We start from the raw sequence: 17,784 nt of genomic DNA, 5'->3' as shown, positions 1-17,784 counted from the left end.
TCAAAGGCCACAGTTCATTCTCCTAACTATGCTACCACTGCTCAAAATATCTTTAAAACTCTTTTGGGATCGCCTTCAAAGCCAGTTGCATATTCCTACTATTACCTCAAAGATTTAATTTTTGGAAACAGTAAAAAGACATTTGGTGCCAAATAATGGTTAACTATAGAACAATCAGGGCTTCCCAGGTAGTGCTAGTGGTAAAGAATCTGCCTGCTAATACAGGAGATGCAAGAGTCACGGGTTCAATCCCTAGGTCTCCAGGAAGAGCCTCTGGAGGAGGAAATGGCAACCCACTCCAGTACTCTTGCCTGGAGAATCCCATGGACAGAGGAGCCTGGCGGGTTGCAGTCCATGGGGTCGTAAAAGAGTCGGACATGACTGAGCACAGCACAGCACAGCACACAGAACAAAAGTTGGATAATACTTTTTTAACAATTATGTAATCATAAAGTTAACAGTGTGTGACTTAAATTAGCTCTGAATGCAATTCTCAAAGAGTAAAACCCAAGAGGTTTTGAGCAATGGTAGATTGCTGGAATTAGGAAATAATTTTCCAGCATGATCACTATGCAGGGTAACATTCATTTAGCTGTCTATATTCTGGCATATTTGTTTAAAGTGAACATTCTGAGTTAGAATCTTTTAAAAAGGAGTATCATTCTTTAAAAACAAAATTATTCCTTTAAAGTATCACTGTCAAAGTTAAGTACTATGCAAGTTTTTTGTTAGAAACTAATTCTCCTTATCAATAAAGACTACTTTTAAAAACTTGAAAGCAAATAACCAACTTATTTACTTCCAGGCTTTTTAAAATTATTAACTGAAGAAAAATAATTTGACATTTCTAAGGTACTAAAAAACAAAACAAAAACCCCACATGTAATAAAAACACATCAAGAACCAAACTACAATTTCTGAGCTGCACTGTTTATTTTGCTGCTTGAAACCTAAGTGACAGTATGCCACTATAATTATGGGGTTTCATCTAAACCTTTACTACACTGCAGGTACAGAAATATACGGACACATTTTTGGAGAATTGACATTTTGCAAAATGCAGCAAACATTTTAATTTATACATGAGAAAAGGAAGTGTTCAAAAGGGTATGCATTTCAAGTTATTGCAGGTTATTTGTGAGAGAATTTCTGCAGGTAAAACATGTTTAAATTTAACCAACAGTAGCGTGTCAGTGTATTTAAAATCATGACAAAAATCTTCTCTCTGGTCATGTTGCCCACGACAAATTACTATGATGTTGTATGTTTTAGGGCAAGATGTCAATACAGCATAAATCCCATGGCATTTTGGTTTTCTTCTGGAGATTAAAGCTGTTTTTTTTTTCTTGGGATAAATGCAGCAGCAAAACACAAACCAGTTGATCAAAAAAAGCACTTCTGCCATAACTCCAATAATTTTCAGGACACATCAACCGACAGTAGTTTTGCCATTCCCAGTTCTTTTAAGGGTTACATCTCTGCACTGTTGCCTTAAGTATGTCTGTAAAAGCTGTTCTCTGTTAAGCCAGTTTACTGACTACAGCCTGGTTGAGAGAATTTAGTTGGTTGGTCCATTTATCTAGTGCAGTATATCGGGCACCACCCCTCTTCTGATGATCCAGTTCAAGGAGCTGGTTGACTTGATCAATTCGGCCATGTATAGTGCTGGAAATAAATAAAAGATGACATGTCTACAAACCATTTTCACTAAACGTATCTTTTGGACTTTATAAAATAGTCACAATATCAATAAATGCAAAAACAAAACAAAAAAAAACCCCCTGCAGTCTACATTAAATGGTTGCATTCAGCATTAACATTCATTAGCTTATTCAAACTTTAGACAGAAACCAGACTTCAGCTACCTTTCATCAATTTCACTGAAAGAACCAACAGACATATACTTACCCAATTAATCAAGAGCAAATGTAACATGAGAAGCTTTAAAAATAACATTTCTTGCCTTTAAGAAAGATACCATTTCCAAAGTAACAGATATCATATCTTATACTTCAAAAATGAAATAATACTATTCATTAAATAATTATCTAGCTGTATAGATGGGTCAGGGGCTTCCCAGGTAGCTCAGTGGTAAAGAACCCTCCTACCAATGCAGGAGACATGAAACATAGGGACACAGGTTCAATCCCTGGGTGGGGAAGATGCCCTGGAGAAGGAAATGGCAGCCCACTCTAGTATTCTTGCCTGGAGAATCCCATGGACAGAGGAGCCTGGCGGGCTACAGTCCATAGGGTCGCAAAGAGTCGGACACAACTGAAGCAACTGAGCAGGCAGGCATATAGGGTCATACACTGAATGAGAAATCTTTTGAAAAGTCATTTAGAACTTTTTAAAGATTATGTGCTTAATATGATCATTCATTTATAAAAAGCCATCACATACAAGTATCTCTTTCAATAGAAAACTACAGCCAAAGGGTGCTTTTTATGAAAACTTAAGAATTCAACTGCTACCTTTGCCATCATTATTCAAACTTTATGTCCTAAACATTTTGCGGAAAAAAAAATAGTCAAGTACTTACTTATCCAATATGCACTGCACCAGCAAGCTCTCCACATCAGCTACATCTATGTTTAACTCCTAAGACAAAAGACTCATTATAATTCTACTAATTAACTTTTTAGAGGACTTTATGATTCTATATAAATATTATTTTAAATTCGTTTCTATCACTTAAAAAAGAGAAAAGTTAAAACAAATTTCATTATCTGTTCAAAATACTGAGAACACAGGTCTGATAAAATTTTGCTCTGTTAACTTTAGAAGTATATTCCTACTTTAATTTTATTGTGGCTGGGGTTAACGATATACATCAGTTATGTATTTCAGCCACTACTTTCTCTCTTACAATATTACTGATGGTGAAGGAATCTTTAAAATGAAATGTAATGACTCTTTATTTCTCATTTCTTTTAACTCAATTTATATCAGGAAAACAGAAAAATTCACATTAAAAGGAAAAACCTTGAGTTATGCTATATTTTATAAAATATTGCTACCAAGAATAACTCTTTTAAATATACACTGCATTTATAAATACAAATTATAAGGAATAGAAGTACCTTAGAAATAAAAGGAATATGTATTCTTGTGTAAGGCTTAATTAATTTTATAAGCACTTGTGTTCTGATGTTTCGCAAAAGCTCTGAAAGACAAAAGTTAAAATAATACATTTATATTTACTAGTTTGTGTATCTTTATGAATCACTATGTACATCTAAATTGTATTAATTAACTGTATCATTTATCTTCTTAAAACATGTCTCTCTGTCCAGTGAGGGAATAAGCAATTTATATCTAAAAACATTTGAGTTCAACAGATGTACCACAGGATTAGAGGCTCTCTTTCACATAAGTTTTTCTTGTTTCCATCTCTCTGATTTTGCTCATGTTGTAATACTATTTGAAATATCCTCTTGCATTCTTAATTAACACTTCACTGCTCATCATTTCCTCTTTCAAGAAGCTCTAATTTATACCAACTAGTCAAGTTCCTTACTTTATGCTCTCTCATAAACTAGAATAGTACATTTTATAAAGTAATTCTGTAATTTTTCCCAGTTCTTCATTTACAGTATCCTTTACAAAAAAAAAAAAAATAGGAGCTCAGGCACAAGGCTTCTGTATTTTTTTTATACCCACAAAATATAGTATTCGCAGTTCAAATAAGAACTTTGTCTGTTGAGTGAAAGAGAAAGGAAGGTGAGGAACAAAAGAATATTACTTCTGAAGTATTCTTTGGATTTTCTTAATGCATCTGGCATTTAAGCATTTGAATGAATTGTTCCAGTTATTAAAAACCCTCAAATAGCTCCATAACAGGTAGGAACACTGGAGGTATAAGTGGCTCTAGAACAAAGAGACAATTTTTATCTTTGTTAATTAGAACTTATTAAAAATCTCATACATTTGTTGTTACATACCTTTTCAAAATTAGTGCATCTTAGCATTATCTATAGCAGGCTGTTTCAAAGCTTCTGCTGTCAAAAATAAATCCTAAAAATTTACTTTGAACCTAAGCGTCAGTAAGAAACATGCAATAATATCTAAATCAGAAGGCAAAAGTGACAGCCTCCTTTTAAATGAAATGGACATCATGTAGAATTTAATTACATTAATAACATGAAATTACCTACTGACGTCTTTAAAACAGTTTTATAATTTTAAGGAATATTTTATTCTATGACAGCATTTAGAAACAAGTCTATATTTTCCAATAAACAGAAGAAAAATGCCTTAATTCCATGTAGGTCCATTAAGTATTGTCTGATAGTAGCAAAAAAAGTAACAGAATTCAGTCAGAAGAAGACATATACCTTCAATGTGTTCTCTTATGAAAGGATCATCCATGATGTTGCTGTGATTTGTTTTTAGAATCTTTTCAAATTCAGTGATGTCATTATTCTGATAGGCACTAACAAAAAAGAAAAGCATAAATTTTGTCAAACATGAAGAAGTCATATATTAAATCAGATAATCCAAAGAGCCTGTTTCTCAATTTTTATATGAAAAATCTAAATTACAGTTTCTGTCATGGAAATTAGAATTAAACACACACAGATCCTTCTGAAAACAAATTTTCTTTAAATGCATTTAGTTTTATAAAAGAAAGACAAGTTATGTGGGGTTATATGTTATACACAGCTAATTAAAACCTCAGTCTTAGCACTGTTAAGAACTGACAAATATTTAGTAACTGTTTAATGCTTGATGCTTTTAAGTTAAATTGTGCATTTAATCTCCAAGAAACCAGGTTTCATGTATACTACTGAATGGAGGAGTCTGAATATAAGACAGTATATCCTCTCTGAAGTTTACTCATAAATTCAGCTTCCTTAATTTTTATCTTCTAGAAAGGTACCAGCAACTGCCAAAACTTCTTAAAGGGAACATTTGATTCTCAACTCTCTTTAGCCTTAAAATTCCAGTGAACTATACAGCAGAAATACTGGTGGCAGATAACTAGTGGCAAATGGGATACACACACAAAGCAGAGAGTGATGGACACTGCTGCAGAAGGTCAAAGGCTGATTTATGTTCATGATTGTCTGAGGTATCTACTATCTACTCTCTGAGGCACTATGGGGACTGCTAAAGGTGCTGAGAAGGAAGAAGCCAACCTTCTGGAAATGGCACCATTGTCTGCTTTGTATGTAACACATATCATCAGCCACTCTGCAAGCCCTCTGCTGTGCTTCCATCTGTTGGGTCGCAATGTAACTTCATGTTAGGGGCAGGTGATTCAACTGCTTCAACAGGAATTATTTTCCTCTAGTCTGCTGTCAACTGACTAGGAAGATAAAATTAGGAAGCATTACTTTTCTTACCTACCCCAAATATATTATTGTAATATACTACAGGAGGATATATTCAAATAGTGAAAACACTTGCACACACAGATATTTTAACAAAGACACATTCTTCCACTGTTTAAGTGGCTTAAAAAAGAACCTTATACAAAACATGGGACACCACGGGCTACTTCTTTTAAAATTTATTATTAAAATAAGTTTTAGAGTTCCAATACAAAGGCTTCTCTGGAGTAAACTGAGATAAGGTCTGACAAATCAGTACTTTAATCCATTTAATGCATTAACCAATTTAATCTGAACAAAATACTAATGTCCAGGGATATACTTTCCTGCAATATTTCTTTAAGAGTTTTCAAGTTAAACTTGTCACTTAGAAATTTAACCTAGTTTTTTTTGAAGTATTATGAAATTAATCTCTAACCAAATAATCTCTTAATGTGGCCAAATGTAAACAGAATAAACTGTTTGAAATAAAGACAAAGAAATTGTCTTTTGAGCTTAAACAATATAATGAAATAGGCTATAAGTATATAAAATTTACATTTAGGTGACTTGTAATTTATCACCCAACAGTACTTTCTTAAATTAAAAAAGAAAAAAAAAAAAAAAAGACTATTAAGAGAATGTCTGGTCATCTAAATTACCTATATATATCTGAAAACAAACAAAAAAACTCAACCCTGCCTCATACCCCTAACTACACTCTTCCTGTCTTAGTGAACTCAGCTGTATAGTCTAGAACAATGGACTTGAAACCCAGTAAGTCTCTTTCCTAGTTTTCTACAAAGAAAGCACAATAAATCATAGGCTATATTTATTCCTGGTCCAAAGAAACATTTTTCTTGCTCATTGATTTCTTTTACAAAAACGTCTTCTTTTCTAGGCTTTTGCTTGGTTTTTCTTTTTTTCTTTGATGGCAGGTTTTTCAGTATTAGCCATCATTAGTCATATCTTTCTCCACAGAAGGCAACAATAAATCCTTAGGTTTCCTACCAGTATGACCCTTCTGCTGCTCCTTACATTAGGAAATTAGCTGAGGCAAAAAGTGATTTTTTTATCTTGTCAATTAAGCAAATATAAAGTAAACAAACTGTCTCACTGAAAATTCTTGACTTACGTAGACCAATTCATAATTTCATTTTGGATTAAGGCACGTAGAAACTGTAACACTGTGAAATTGTTTTAAAACCTCTATAGCTTTCTACTGAGAAACAGTATGTGTATACACACACAAAGATAATGAGAAAAAAAAGCAGTAAATACTTACAAAATCTTGTGACTAATAGAAACAGTATAATCAATGACTTCAAAAATTTTACAAACTTTCGTATACTTCAAGTCAAAATAATACGTTGAGTATTAACTGAATTCTGTAAAATTCTCTCTGCTCTCTTCTTTATTCACTGCTTTAAGATAATTTACCTTGACTGAAATATTAAATCTTACCTTACTAAATTCGTCATTGCTAGAATTTCTGGATCGTTTTTGTAAGGTTTGGCCTGGTTAGAGAAAAAAAAACAAAACAATTAACTATGTACATGTACAAAGAAAGAATAACATTTATTTTCACAAGAGACAGCTGACAGAAATGAACAATTAGAGCACAAACATACCTCCTGTGAGTCAAATGGATTTATTCCCGATTTCATTAGCATATTTGCTAAGACTAAATATTTTAAGCAAGTGGTTCGTCTTGGACTTCCTGATTCATCATAATTCTTAAAGGCTTCAAAAAAATCAGTGTGTGCCTTTTCAAATTCACCTTCTCTCAAGTGCATTTTACCACCACATTCTGTAAAGAATAAAACAGGAGAAAAGAGGACATTTTCAGTTCTATAATAATAGAAGATTGACCACTTCATAAAAATCAAATGAAAACTATTTCAGTAGCTTCTAGTCTTTTAATTCTATAACCTGAAGAGTACTAGCTCCTGAAGTGGACAAAGGGCACATACTGAATTCTAAAAACCAAGCTCTTCATTAAACATCAGCCAAACATGCATTTGCAAATCTTTATTCTCAGTTGAAATAGAAAGTAATTTTATCAAAATTACAATGAGGTGGACTTCCCTGGTGCTCCAAGTGGGTAGGAATCTGCCTGCCAATGCAGGGGACACGGGTATGATCCCTGGTCTGGGAAGATTCCACATGCTGCAGAGAAACTAAACCCATGCTACCACAACTACAGAGCCTGAGCTCTAGAGCCTGTAAGCTCCAACCATCGAGCCCACGTGCTACAGCTACTTAAGCCCGTGTGCTTAGAGCCTGTGCTCTGCAACAGGAGAAGCCCACGCACCACAATGAATAGTAGCCCCAGACTTGCTGCAACTAGAGAAAGCATGTGAACAGCAACAAAGACCCAGAGAAACCAAAAATCATAAATAAAGATCAATAAGAATAATAAGAAATTTTTGAAACAAAACTACAATGAAGTACCAAACTCATACCGGTCAGAATGGCCATCATTAAAAAGTCTACAAATAACAAATACTGTAGAAGGTGTGGAGAAAAGAGAACCCTCCTACACTGTTTTAGACGTAAAAATAATATAAGTTATTTTAATGTAATGTAAGTTATTACAACTAATTTAAGTTGGTATAGTCACTATGGAGAACAGTATGGATGTTCCTCAGAAAACTGAAAATAGAATTACTATATATGATCCAGCAATACCACTCCTGGGCATGTATCTAGGCAAAACTATAATTCAAAAAGATACATGACCCCTATGTTTACAGCAGCACTATTCACAATAGCCAAGACATGGAAACAACCTAAATGTACACTGACAGATGAATGTATAAAGAAGATGTGATACATACATACAATGGAATATTAGCCATAAAAAAAGAACAAAATAATGCCATTGGCTGCAACATGGATGCAACTAGAGTTTATCATACTAAGCAAAGTAAGCCAGAAAGACAAATACCGTATATCACTTATATAAAATAAAGCCACAAATGAACCTATCTACAAAACAGACTCACTGACATAGAGAACAGACATGTGGTTGCCAAGGAGGAGTAGCGGGGAGGGAGTCTGGGATTAATAGATGCATACTATTACATACAGAATAGATAAACAACAAGGTTCTATCGTATAGCACAGGTAACTATAAACAATATCCTGTGATAAACCATAATGGAAAAGACTATAAAAAATATGTATATATATGTATAACTGAGTCACTTGCTATACAGCAGAAATTAACACATTGTAAATCAATAATATTTCAGTAAAAAAAATCACTAAAACAGAAGGCAATTTTATATACAATTCAAGAACAGAACTTCTGATGGTGAATTTTCAATTAGTAATTTACTGATATAAATTTCAAAAAGACAAAAATTCATCCTAATTCCTTACTAAGACTAGATCATTTCATTTGACTTTACTACTTTGCCATTTATTTTCACTAAAATAGAAACAACCTTCAGAGTTAATCAGTCATAATCCAAGGACATCTTGATTATCTTCCCATAGCACTGCCCAACCTTTGCAAACCAAACTTGCCTCTGATAACTCCCATGATCAATGGATGAGGGATGGCAGACTTGATGTGAAGTGACTGTTCATAGAGTGCTTTAAGTTTTTTGTTATTTTTCTGTGCCGTGTACATTTGAATTTCCAAAGCATATATTTCTAATAACTGTGTGCCTTTTTTCAGGTCATCTTCTCCATCATCAGTCTAGGAAAACAAATAATGAAAATCCAGTCAAGACAGAATTCAGAGTCAACAGAGTGGTTTTTGAGCTAGCCTGAGAACCTTACATTTATGATACTAATTCTGTGGGAAAATGAATTACAAATTTCAACTGGCACCTAGATTACTAAGAATATGACCTTCAATGGCCAAAAAGGAACCCACAGGGCCTTTGTACTTTACAGTTATTTGATAAGGAGGGTTTTTTTTAATGTACCAAAGTTGCAATGTTTTGCTTTATCCAGGAGATTATTTGTAGTCTTCCCCAAATCTTCACAACCACTTTAGATGCACTGATCAATCAAAGCACTTTGTGCCTTCAATCAAGTGCCTTCCTAGTGCCAGGTGGTCAGTCTACCTTGGGGGAAATACGAAATAAGCCAATGTCCTGGTCTCAAAAAGTTCACAATATAGAAGACCAATATGCCACCAGATAAGTTATAATATAAATGATAATAATTCTAGCTGAAGCATCAATGAAGTTCCAAGGATGGAAGAGAAGATTAATTCTCTTGGGGGATGTCAAAGGAATAACAAAGGTGGTGACAAAGGTGAGTTTGTCTTTGAAAGATGATCAACAGCCCACAAACACAAGCTGTGAAAAACAGAATATGGTTGACAGATAATCATAAATATCAAGCACTGACATACACAAAGCCAAATATTATTTATTGGGTCTTCTAACTTAAAACTTTCCTTTAGTTATCCACTAACAAAACACAACCAGACTAAGAAATATGATATGTAAGACAATCTTTATGTTCAGATTATCATGCATTTCTCCTATGCTTTAATGTAATTTACAATCCAGATAGTATTTCCCTTATGTTACAAAATAAACCAAGCAAAAACTTCTCCAGATTTCATATTCCTTATGTATATACTGAAAGACTTTCAGTTAGAAATGCCTTCTCTACGATTTTCATTTCACGTGGAACTGAATACACAGCTGTTTATGCATCAGACTAAGCCCTCCTTAAGAATGTGTAGATAAAAAACAATCCATAACTAACTGATTTGCCTTATAAACCGAAACTATTATGAAAACATTTTCATGTTTTTTATAAAAACCAAAAAAGGTAACATTATTAAATGAAAATATGTGAAGATGATTTAGAACACTTTTCTGATCAACCTTTTCCTCATTCACAGAAATAAAATATATAATTAATAGTACATAGCATGAAAAACAATAATGTTCAAAAGATTCTCTATTGGATATGGATCTGTGTATGTGCATTTTTAAAGCTAGTTGATAAAAGTTTACATGTTTTTATACATTTAAATCATTAAAATCAACCTGCAACATGATCTTGATAAAAAAGTACATGGCACTGAAAGAGCATAAACATATTTAAAACAGCATTTCTATTTAATATTTGAACTAATATCAAGTAATTTATTGATCAAGACAAAAAACGAAATACAAAATTACAGCTCACACTTAAAAGTTACAGAGGTGTACTATGGCTACACAAGTTTATAATTTAAGTGAAAAACCCAGTACCTCCATCTCCCTAGTCACAGTTAGGCGCTTGATGACATGTAGCTGATGCAACCAGATTGGAAAGCACAGATAGAATGCTTCTAACATCACATGAAGTTCTACAGGACAGTGTTGTTACAGAGGATTCATACACGAAAACTAAGAGTATAAAATATCTTTAAAATGTATGTCTACAACATCCTTTCTGATTTTCATAGGGTGTATAACTAAATATGAAATGCTTATTATTCTTAATATTAATGACTGGTCTGTTTATTGATACTTATGCCTCATTCTTCAAAAATAAGGACTGAAATTATGATTAACAGAGGAAGTAATGTAATAGTCAGAAAAAATTAGCTTTCTGGTAACTTATTTTCCAAATTTTATTTTTGCGATGATGCTTGAAAATATCCCTAAGCAATGTTTCCAATATAATTTTTTCTTATGAAGAAATAGTACAAAAAAAATAAAAGAAAAGCTACCTGGCAGGACTGATGTAACTGGCGTAAAATTTTTTGAAGTTTTCCATATTCCTCTCGTTCTAAATATAATTTCCCCAGCTGTAAAAAAATAAACTTATTAGAATTAAAAGATTTCAACAGGAGAAGGTATATCTTTAGAGTTTATCAAGGATGCCCACCCACTCTTCAAAAGAAAAAATAGTAATTATTACTGTTACCTTTGTGTTTGTCTTAAACCACAGTCTGTCATTCTTAGCATCTTTCAAAGCTTCCAGTGTTGTTTCATAGAATTCCTGCAGTAAATCCATCTGACATAAAAAATCAGAATTCTATAATTGTAAACAGCAAATTTGTACCTGTTAATAAAGTTAATTTGAGCAAACCAAAAGTGCATCTTTGAACTTTAATATACATAAGATACACTAGCTGTATCTTAACTGAATGTCTGTGACAGTCCACAAAATTAACAAAACCTTAGCAAAAGTACAGACCAAATTTACAAAAAGTGCCAACATGTGTTTTTATACATTTAAAATAAAACCCAGAAAATGTCTAATGCTCTAATAGTATAGGTTTGTCCTTTCAAATCTAATAACTCATTTTATGTTAGCAAAGGAAATGGCAAGCACAAGAATTGTGTGCGTGCTCAGTTGCTCAGTAGTGTCCAACTCTGAGACTCCACTGTTTATTATGAATGGATGTATCTTATGCACTCAACTCTTATTTGGGAACTACTATGTGGCAAACCGGAGAAGGCAATGGCACCCTACTCCAGTACTCTTGCCTGGAGAATCCCAGGGACGGGGGAGCATGGTGGGCTGCCGTCTACGGGGTTGCACAGAGTCGACTTGGCAGAAGCAGCAGAAGCATGTGGCAAACACTAAGTAAGCTGCTAAAGAAGCAAACGATAAGCCTCTTTCCTCAAAATTCTTCTATAAATGTGACTAATCAATTAACTGGACTACAAATTTTTAAGTTACTGATAAACTGCTGGAGTTGAGGGGAGGGAAAAGTTAAGCACAATTTTAGCTTTGTCTAACACCATCAGTTCACTGTCTGAATATGACTTTTTTAATGGAAATTGCCATTTGTTTTGCATTATGATAAGCTCCTCTGTCCCCTCCTCCCACTTCTGGCTCTACCTTTGTGTGAATAACTGATTCTCCACATATTTAACAGGATCAGGGGGTAAGAGGGCATGGCAACAGGTGAGTCTGATACTTTCAGTAAAGGCTGCCTATTTATTCATGACTGTCGATTGCACAGTCAGTAAGTGCTGCGCAACTAATATCTATACTTACTTTCAAAAGACAAAAAGCTTACATATAACAACATGAAGCAACACACAATCTTGCTGAAAATCACTTAGTTCTGCCCCCCACCATCTGACATATTTAAAAATAACATACAAAAAATATTATGATGTGACGTGTTTGTAAAACTCAGGAAACATTTTTCCACTTAAGAAAAGCCCCAATATATTGGGAAGCCCTGAATTAGTGCCATGAAGTGTTAATGTTCTAAACATAATTTTATCTTCCTCTATTTCCATTACATATATTTTAGATATAAAAATGATAAACTTCAAGAAATAAAAATGACATTTAGTAGAAAAGACAGAATGAAAGACTAGTTCTGAGGTGAACATTTTTTGAGTATGAAAAGTATCAAATGTTCTGAGAAATGCTAAGTGATACAGAAAATACTTCTTGTGCTCAAATATCATGGCATAGTAAAGCTGAAACTTAGGACTATGTTGCTTAGAAGAATATGAACAAATAATCCAATTGAAATTATTTTAGCAATAAACTAAAATCATCATTGCTTTTCTTAATAATCAAAAACTAAAATAATGAAAGCACTATCATTTCTCATGTCCACTGTAGTATCATCATTAGCCCTTTCTTTCATCATCCACCTATCCTTTGTAGAAGCATTTATTGATTACCTAATGAGTTATGCCAACTACTAATTGCAATGAATATAGATTCTCCTCCCAAGGATCTCCGTCTAATCAGATCTACACAAAGAACCTATGACTCACTGATAGGTTATTAACTGTTCAAGAAGGCTAGCTGAAGTGCTGATGATGTTTATTAGAAACTGCATGGGAGTCTACTATAAGCCTGTAAAACCTGTGTGCAGATTATGTCAGTATCTGAAGATATTATTTGAAGAGATAAAGCTTGGGTTATTCCCTTTTAATACTATATACTATCCTGTAACCATGAAAACAGCATACTAAAATTAAAACTAGCATAACTGCTTAAATAGAACTTCTAGGCCTTAAAAACAAAAAACAAAGCTCTTAAGTTTAAACATACTGATAAATACCAAGAAGCAAAAACAGACTCTAACCTGCTTAGAAGTAGAGATATAATCAAGAATAGAATTAATGGATTTTTCAGAATAATTTCTTGTGACAGCACTCCGAATATAGGTCAATAGTTGTTTATATCTGTTCATCATTTCTGGAAAGTTTGTCTGTGAGGGAAGAAAAATGCATTACTAGGTACATATTTACTTACTGAGATATGTACATATGATTAAGATTATAGAAATACCTATTATTACCTAATTAAAAAACAATAGTTTTTCAATAATAGAGGAACTATATGACAGAAACACTACATTTTAGCTTAAATTTGAAATTACTACTCAGTAAATGAATTAAATTTATGATGTTAGCCTTTGAAAAAGTATAATTTATAGATTTTCCAAATTTCAGATATTGTTCCTCACTGCACAATAAACATATTTATTTAAATCATAAAAACTACTAAAATATTCATAGACCAAAAAAATAAGACCAACTTTTAAAATATTCTTCCCTGAAAATTTACTCCTTCATCAGGAAGCTCTCTAACATAGTTATGTATTTCTTCTCTCCCTATTATTGGTAAGCTCTTATAGTAAAATGTGAAAGGAAAAAAAATTCCTTCAAGCCCAGGTACTCATCCCACTCTCAAGAAAAGTCCTCCCCACTTCTAAAAGGGGGAAAATCCTCCCACCCAAGGCCCTACTAAATAGTGGATGTAGCTACTGCTGCTATTCTTTGCAGGACTATTTGCATAACTGTAGTTACTCCAGGAAACATGAAAGACCTGAGGAAATGAAGGACTATTAGTAAAATTTCCAGCATTAAATATTTTGGCAGAGGGTCTATCATTCCTCAGAGCATATAAGTTATAGAAAATCTTGTATACTATGCAGAATTTTTAAAAGATTTTGTTGATGTGGACCATTTTAAAGTCTTTATTGAATTTGTTACAACATTGCTTCTGTTTGTTTGTTTGGTTTTTGGCCTGCGAGGCATGGGGATATTATTTCCCCCATTGAATTTGCAGTCCCTGCATTGGAAGTACAAGTCTTAACCACTGGACCACCAGGAAGGAACCCCATGTAGAATTTTTAAAACTTAGTATAACTATAGTCACAAATGAAAATTAGGCTAAATATGTAAACATATCAACAGAATTATTTCAGGAAAGCAGGTATGACATTTTGTTGCCATGAGGTTTTTAAGTACAGAATTTCATTATCAGTTTAATTCCTCTCAAAACAAATCTTACCAACTTGAAGTTAATCTTAATCATTTGTTTCAGTGCTTTAAATCCCCATTCTCCTTTTTCACCTTCAAGTTCCAAAACCTATAAAAAAAGAATTTAGTATAATTTAATAGTTATTTTCTAGTAACACCCAATATTTAAGTTGTAAATTAATTTTACACCATATGCATGAAAAACAAGTGCCCTAAAAACTCTATTTTTCAAAGCCATTTTTAAAAGGTTTAAGAAACCAGTCTTAAATGCTTATGAAAGGACAAGTGAGCTTATTTTGAAGTTTCTTCATCAAAAGATTAAATAAGAACTACTTCTTGATTATTATACAGTCCCAGAAGTACCTGTTACTTCACTGGTTAAGAATAACCCAAAAGTTTATCAGTAGGAAAGAAATCACATATTTTATAATGAAACCACATCTATGTGAAGGACCACGATCGCAGGGATAACTACTGACCAGCACATTCACTGATTCTCTTTCTGCCAGAACTGTACAAGCTTTTCGGGACAATGGTCCTGTTCTATAGATAACTTGATTGGAAAAAACAAAAGGATAGCCCTTTTGAAATATTTGCTTATATTGCATAATGCAAACTTCTTTTACAGGATTATCACTAAATATCCAAACATACTTCTGAGATAAAATCATTTACAATTTACTTAAGACATTATTTAGAAAAACACAAAACACAGAATCAACAAGAAAAAATATGAACCTTTTGGAAACTGCTTAATGCTGCTTTTGGGTCATCTTCTTTTAATGCTTTGGAATTATAGTACTGATTTTCCAAATCCACATTTGGCTCAGAGTTACTATCTTCAGAGTATTCCTGTGTGTTAGAAAGAGATATTAAAATGAGAGAAACAAAAAAGAAAAGAAACCCACACACTGCTAAAATGTGAATACTGTTAAGAGAAAAACTACATATTTATAAGGAAAAAAACCACAATTTAAATATATGGTAGAAATTCCACTGAAATTAACCATTATTGAAATAACAAGGGGAAAAGCCAAAATCAAGTGGTTAGCAGAATACAGTAGTCCCCCTTACCCACGGTTTCATTTTCTGTGATTTCAGTTGAGTATCAGTTGAGGTCTGGAAACTGGGAAATTCCAGAAATAATCAATCAAAAAGTTTTAAACTGCAAGTCATTCTGAGTAGCATGAACAAATCTCAATGAAATCTCCTCTCCACCCCCTCCATCCCACCTCGAATGCGAATCATCCCTTTGTCCGGCATATCCCACCTGTGAGTCACTAAACAGCAGGCTCAGTTATCAGATCCACTATTGTGGTATCACAGTGCTTGTGTTCAAGTTACCCTTATTGTACTTAATAATGGCTCCAAAGTTCAAAAACAGTGATACTAGAAATTCAGATATGCCAAAGAAAGGCCCTAATGTGCTCCTTTTAATTGAAAAAGTAAAAGTCCTCAGTAAGAAAAAAATGTATGCTGAGGTTGATAAGATCCATGGTAATAACAAATCTTCTACCTGTGAAACTGAAGGAAAAAGAAATTTGTGCCAGTTCTGCTGTTGCAAAAGTTATGGCTAAGGTGTGTGAAAAGTACTTAGGGAAGGTGGAAAAGGCATTAAATTTGTGGCTGAAAGACATAAACAGAAAACATGTTCTGACTGAAAGCAAAGTATTAGAAAACACTGAGCCTATACAAAGACTATGATCATGGCATCTGGTCCCATCACTTCATGGGAAATATATGGGGAACAGAGGAAACAGTGACAGACTTCATTTTCTTCGACCCCAAAATCACTGTAGATGGTAACTGCAGCCATGAAAGTAAAAGACGTTTGCTCCTTGGAAGAAAAGTTATGACCAACCTAGACAGCATATTAAAAAGCAGAGACATTACTTTCCCAACAAAGGTCTGTCTAGTCAAAGCTATGGTTTTTCCAGTAGTCTCATGTACGGATGTGAGAGTTGGACTATAAAGAAAGCTGAGTGCCGGAGAATTGATGCTTTTGAACTGTGGTGCTGGAGAAGACTCTTAGAGTCCTGTGGACTGCAAGGAGATCCAACTAGTCCATCTTAAAGGAAACCAGTCTTGAATATTCATTGGAAGGACTGATGTTGAAGCTGAAACTTCAATACTTTGGCCACCTCATGCAAAGAGCTGACTCACTGGAAAAGACCTTGATGCTGGGAAAGACTGAAGGTGGGAAGAGAAGGGGATGACAGAGGATGAGGTGGTTGGATGGCCTCACCAACTCAATGGACATGAGTTTGAGTAAACTCCAGAGTTGGTGATGGACAGGGAGGCCTGGCATGCTACAGTCCATGGGGTCTCAAAAATTCGAACACAACTGAGTAATTGAACTGAACTGATACAAAGACATCAGCAAAGGGTTCCCTGGAATGAGTGACACCAAGCCATTTTCTCCAAGTAAGGGATGGTTACACAGATTCAGAAATAGGTTTGTACCGAAAGATACAGAATCAACACAAAAGCAAATTGTAAATACTAATTATTAGTAGTATTACTTATTATTAAATGTTAGTTATTTTACCTTTAGTTTCATAATTTAGTTTTTGCTATTCCCCAAGTCTAAATTTTATTATTCTAACACAGCCTAACTACCTAGGATGGTGAGCTATATAAAGCAGAGTAATCTATTGCTAAGTAAAGCTATATGTTAATAAAAATATTTGCTTTATGTGTACTTCACATTACTCAATAGTTGTTTAGTTATATTACTATACTTTAGCTAGTCTTGTAACATCAAAATAAGTAAAACAAAATTAATTTATATTATATAGTTTTATATGGCTTTTCATTACATAAATTCAGTTCCTAGTTATGAAACAATAAAGCAGAAAGAAAAATTGAAGTAACACCATTTTGTGGAGAAGTAGAAATAAGAGTTTAAAGTATTTTCAGGATATTCAACTTAGTGATGAGGATTATAAAATATACATAAATTAGTGTAATAAAACTATTATTTTAGGAAGAGAGATTTCCTTCAGCTATAAGTCATTACAAAGGGTAAGTTTACGTGAAATTCAGAATTGTGCCTGAAAGCAAACACAAAAAAGATAAGAATAGTATTATAGTTATTTCTAAATCCAAATACAGTTAAATTTTGGGGGGCACAATTTATGAAAAATTCTGTATTGTCTCATAAAGGCATATGAAAGAAAAAAGATATAAGAGTGAAGTGTTAGAAAGCTCAAAAATATGTAAGCACAAGATGAATTTTTCCTATGACCAGCAGA

The 17,784-nt window shown here is 33.4% G+C and overlaps 1 protein-coding gene across 2 annotated transcripts in view; it reads right to left on the bottom strand.

The window, feature by feature from the left end:
- Positions 1 to 909: 909 nt before the first annotated feature.
- COPS2 (COP9 signalosome subunit 2) overlaps positions 910 to 17,784 on the bottom strand; it is a 30,863-nt gene continuing 13,988 nt past the window's right edge. Inside the window, exons 2-13 of one of the 2 annotated variants that reach the window (XM_061428817.1) lie at positions 15,269 to 15,382; positions 14,562 to 14,639; positions 13,348 to 13,473; positions 11,208 to 11,318; positions 11,011 to 11,088; positions 8,850 to 9,024; positions 6,947 to 7,125; positions 6,780 to 6,832; positions 4,338 to 4,435; positions 3,084 to 3,166; positions 2,543 to 2,601; positions 910 to 1,665 (exon numbers count right to left, since the gene is read on the bottom strand). In XM_061428817.1, coding sequence (XP_061284801.1) covers positions 1,521 to 1,665; positions 2,543 to 2,601; positions 3,084 to 3,166; positions 4,338 to 4,435; positions 6,780 to 6,832; positions 6,947 to 7,125; positions 8,850 to 9,024; positions 11,011 to 11,088; positions 11,208 to 11,318; positions 13,348 to 13,473; positions 14,562 to 14,639; positions 15,269 to 15,382 — 1,299 coding nt within the window. In that variant the 3' untranslated portion in view covers positions 910 to 1,520. The remainder of the gene's footprint in view (positions 1,666 to 2,542; positions 2,602 to 3,083; positions 3,167 to 4,337; positions 4,436 to 6,779; positions 6,833 to 6,946; positions 7,126 to 8,849; positions 9,025 to 11,010; positions 11,089 to 11,207; positions 11,319 to 13,347; positions 13,474 to 14,561; positions 14,640 to 15,268; positions 15,383 to 17,784) is intronic. The other variant, XM_061428818.1, reaches the window with a different exon arrangement.

Source organism: Bos javanicus, chromosome 10, assembly GCF_032452875.1.
Source record: "Bos javanicus breed banteng chromosome 10, ARS-OSU_banteng_1.0, whole genome shotgun sequence".
Taxonomy (NCBI): domain Eukaryota; kingdom Metazoa; phylum Chordata; class Mammalia; order Artiodactyla; family Bovidae; genus Bos; species Bos javanicus.
Note: the sequence above shows the minus strand (reverse complement) of the source record. Positions and strands in the feature narration are given on the sequence as shown.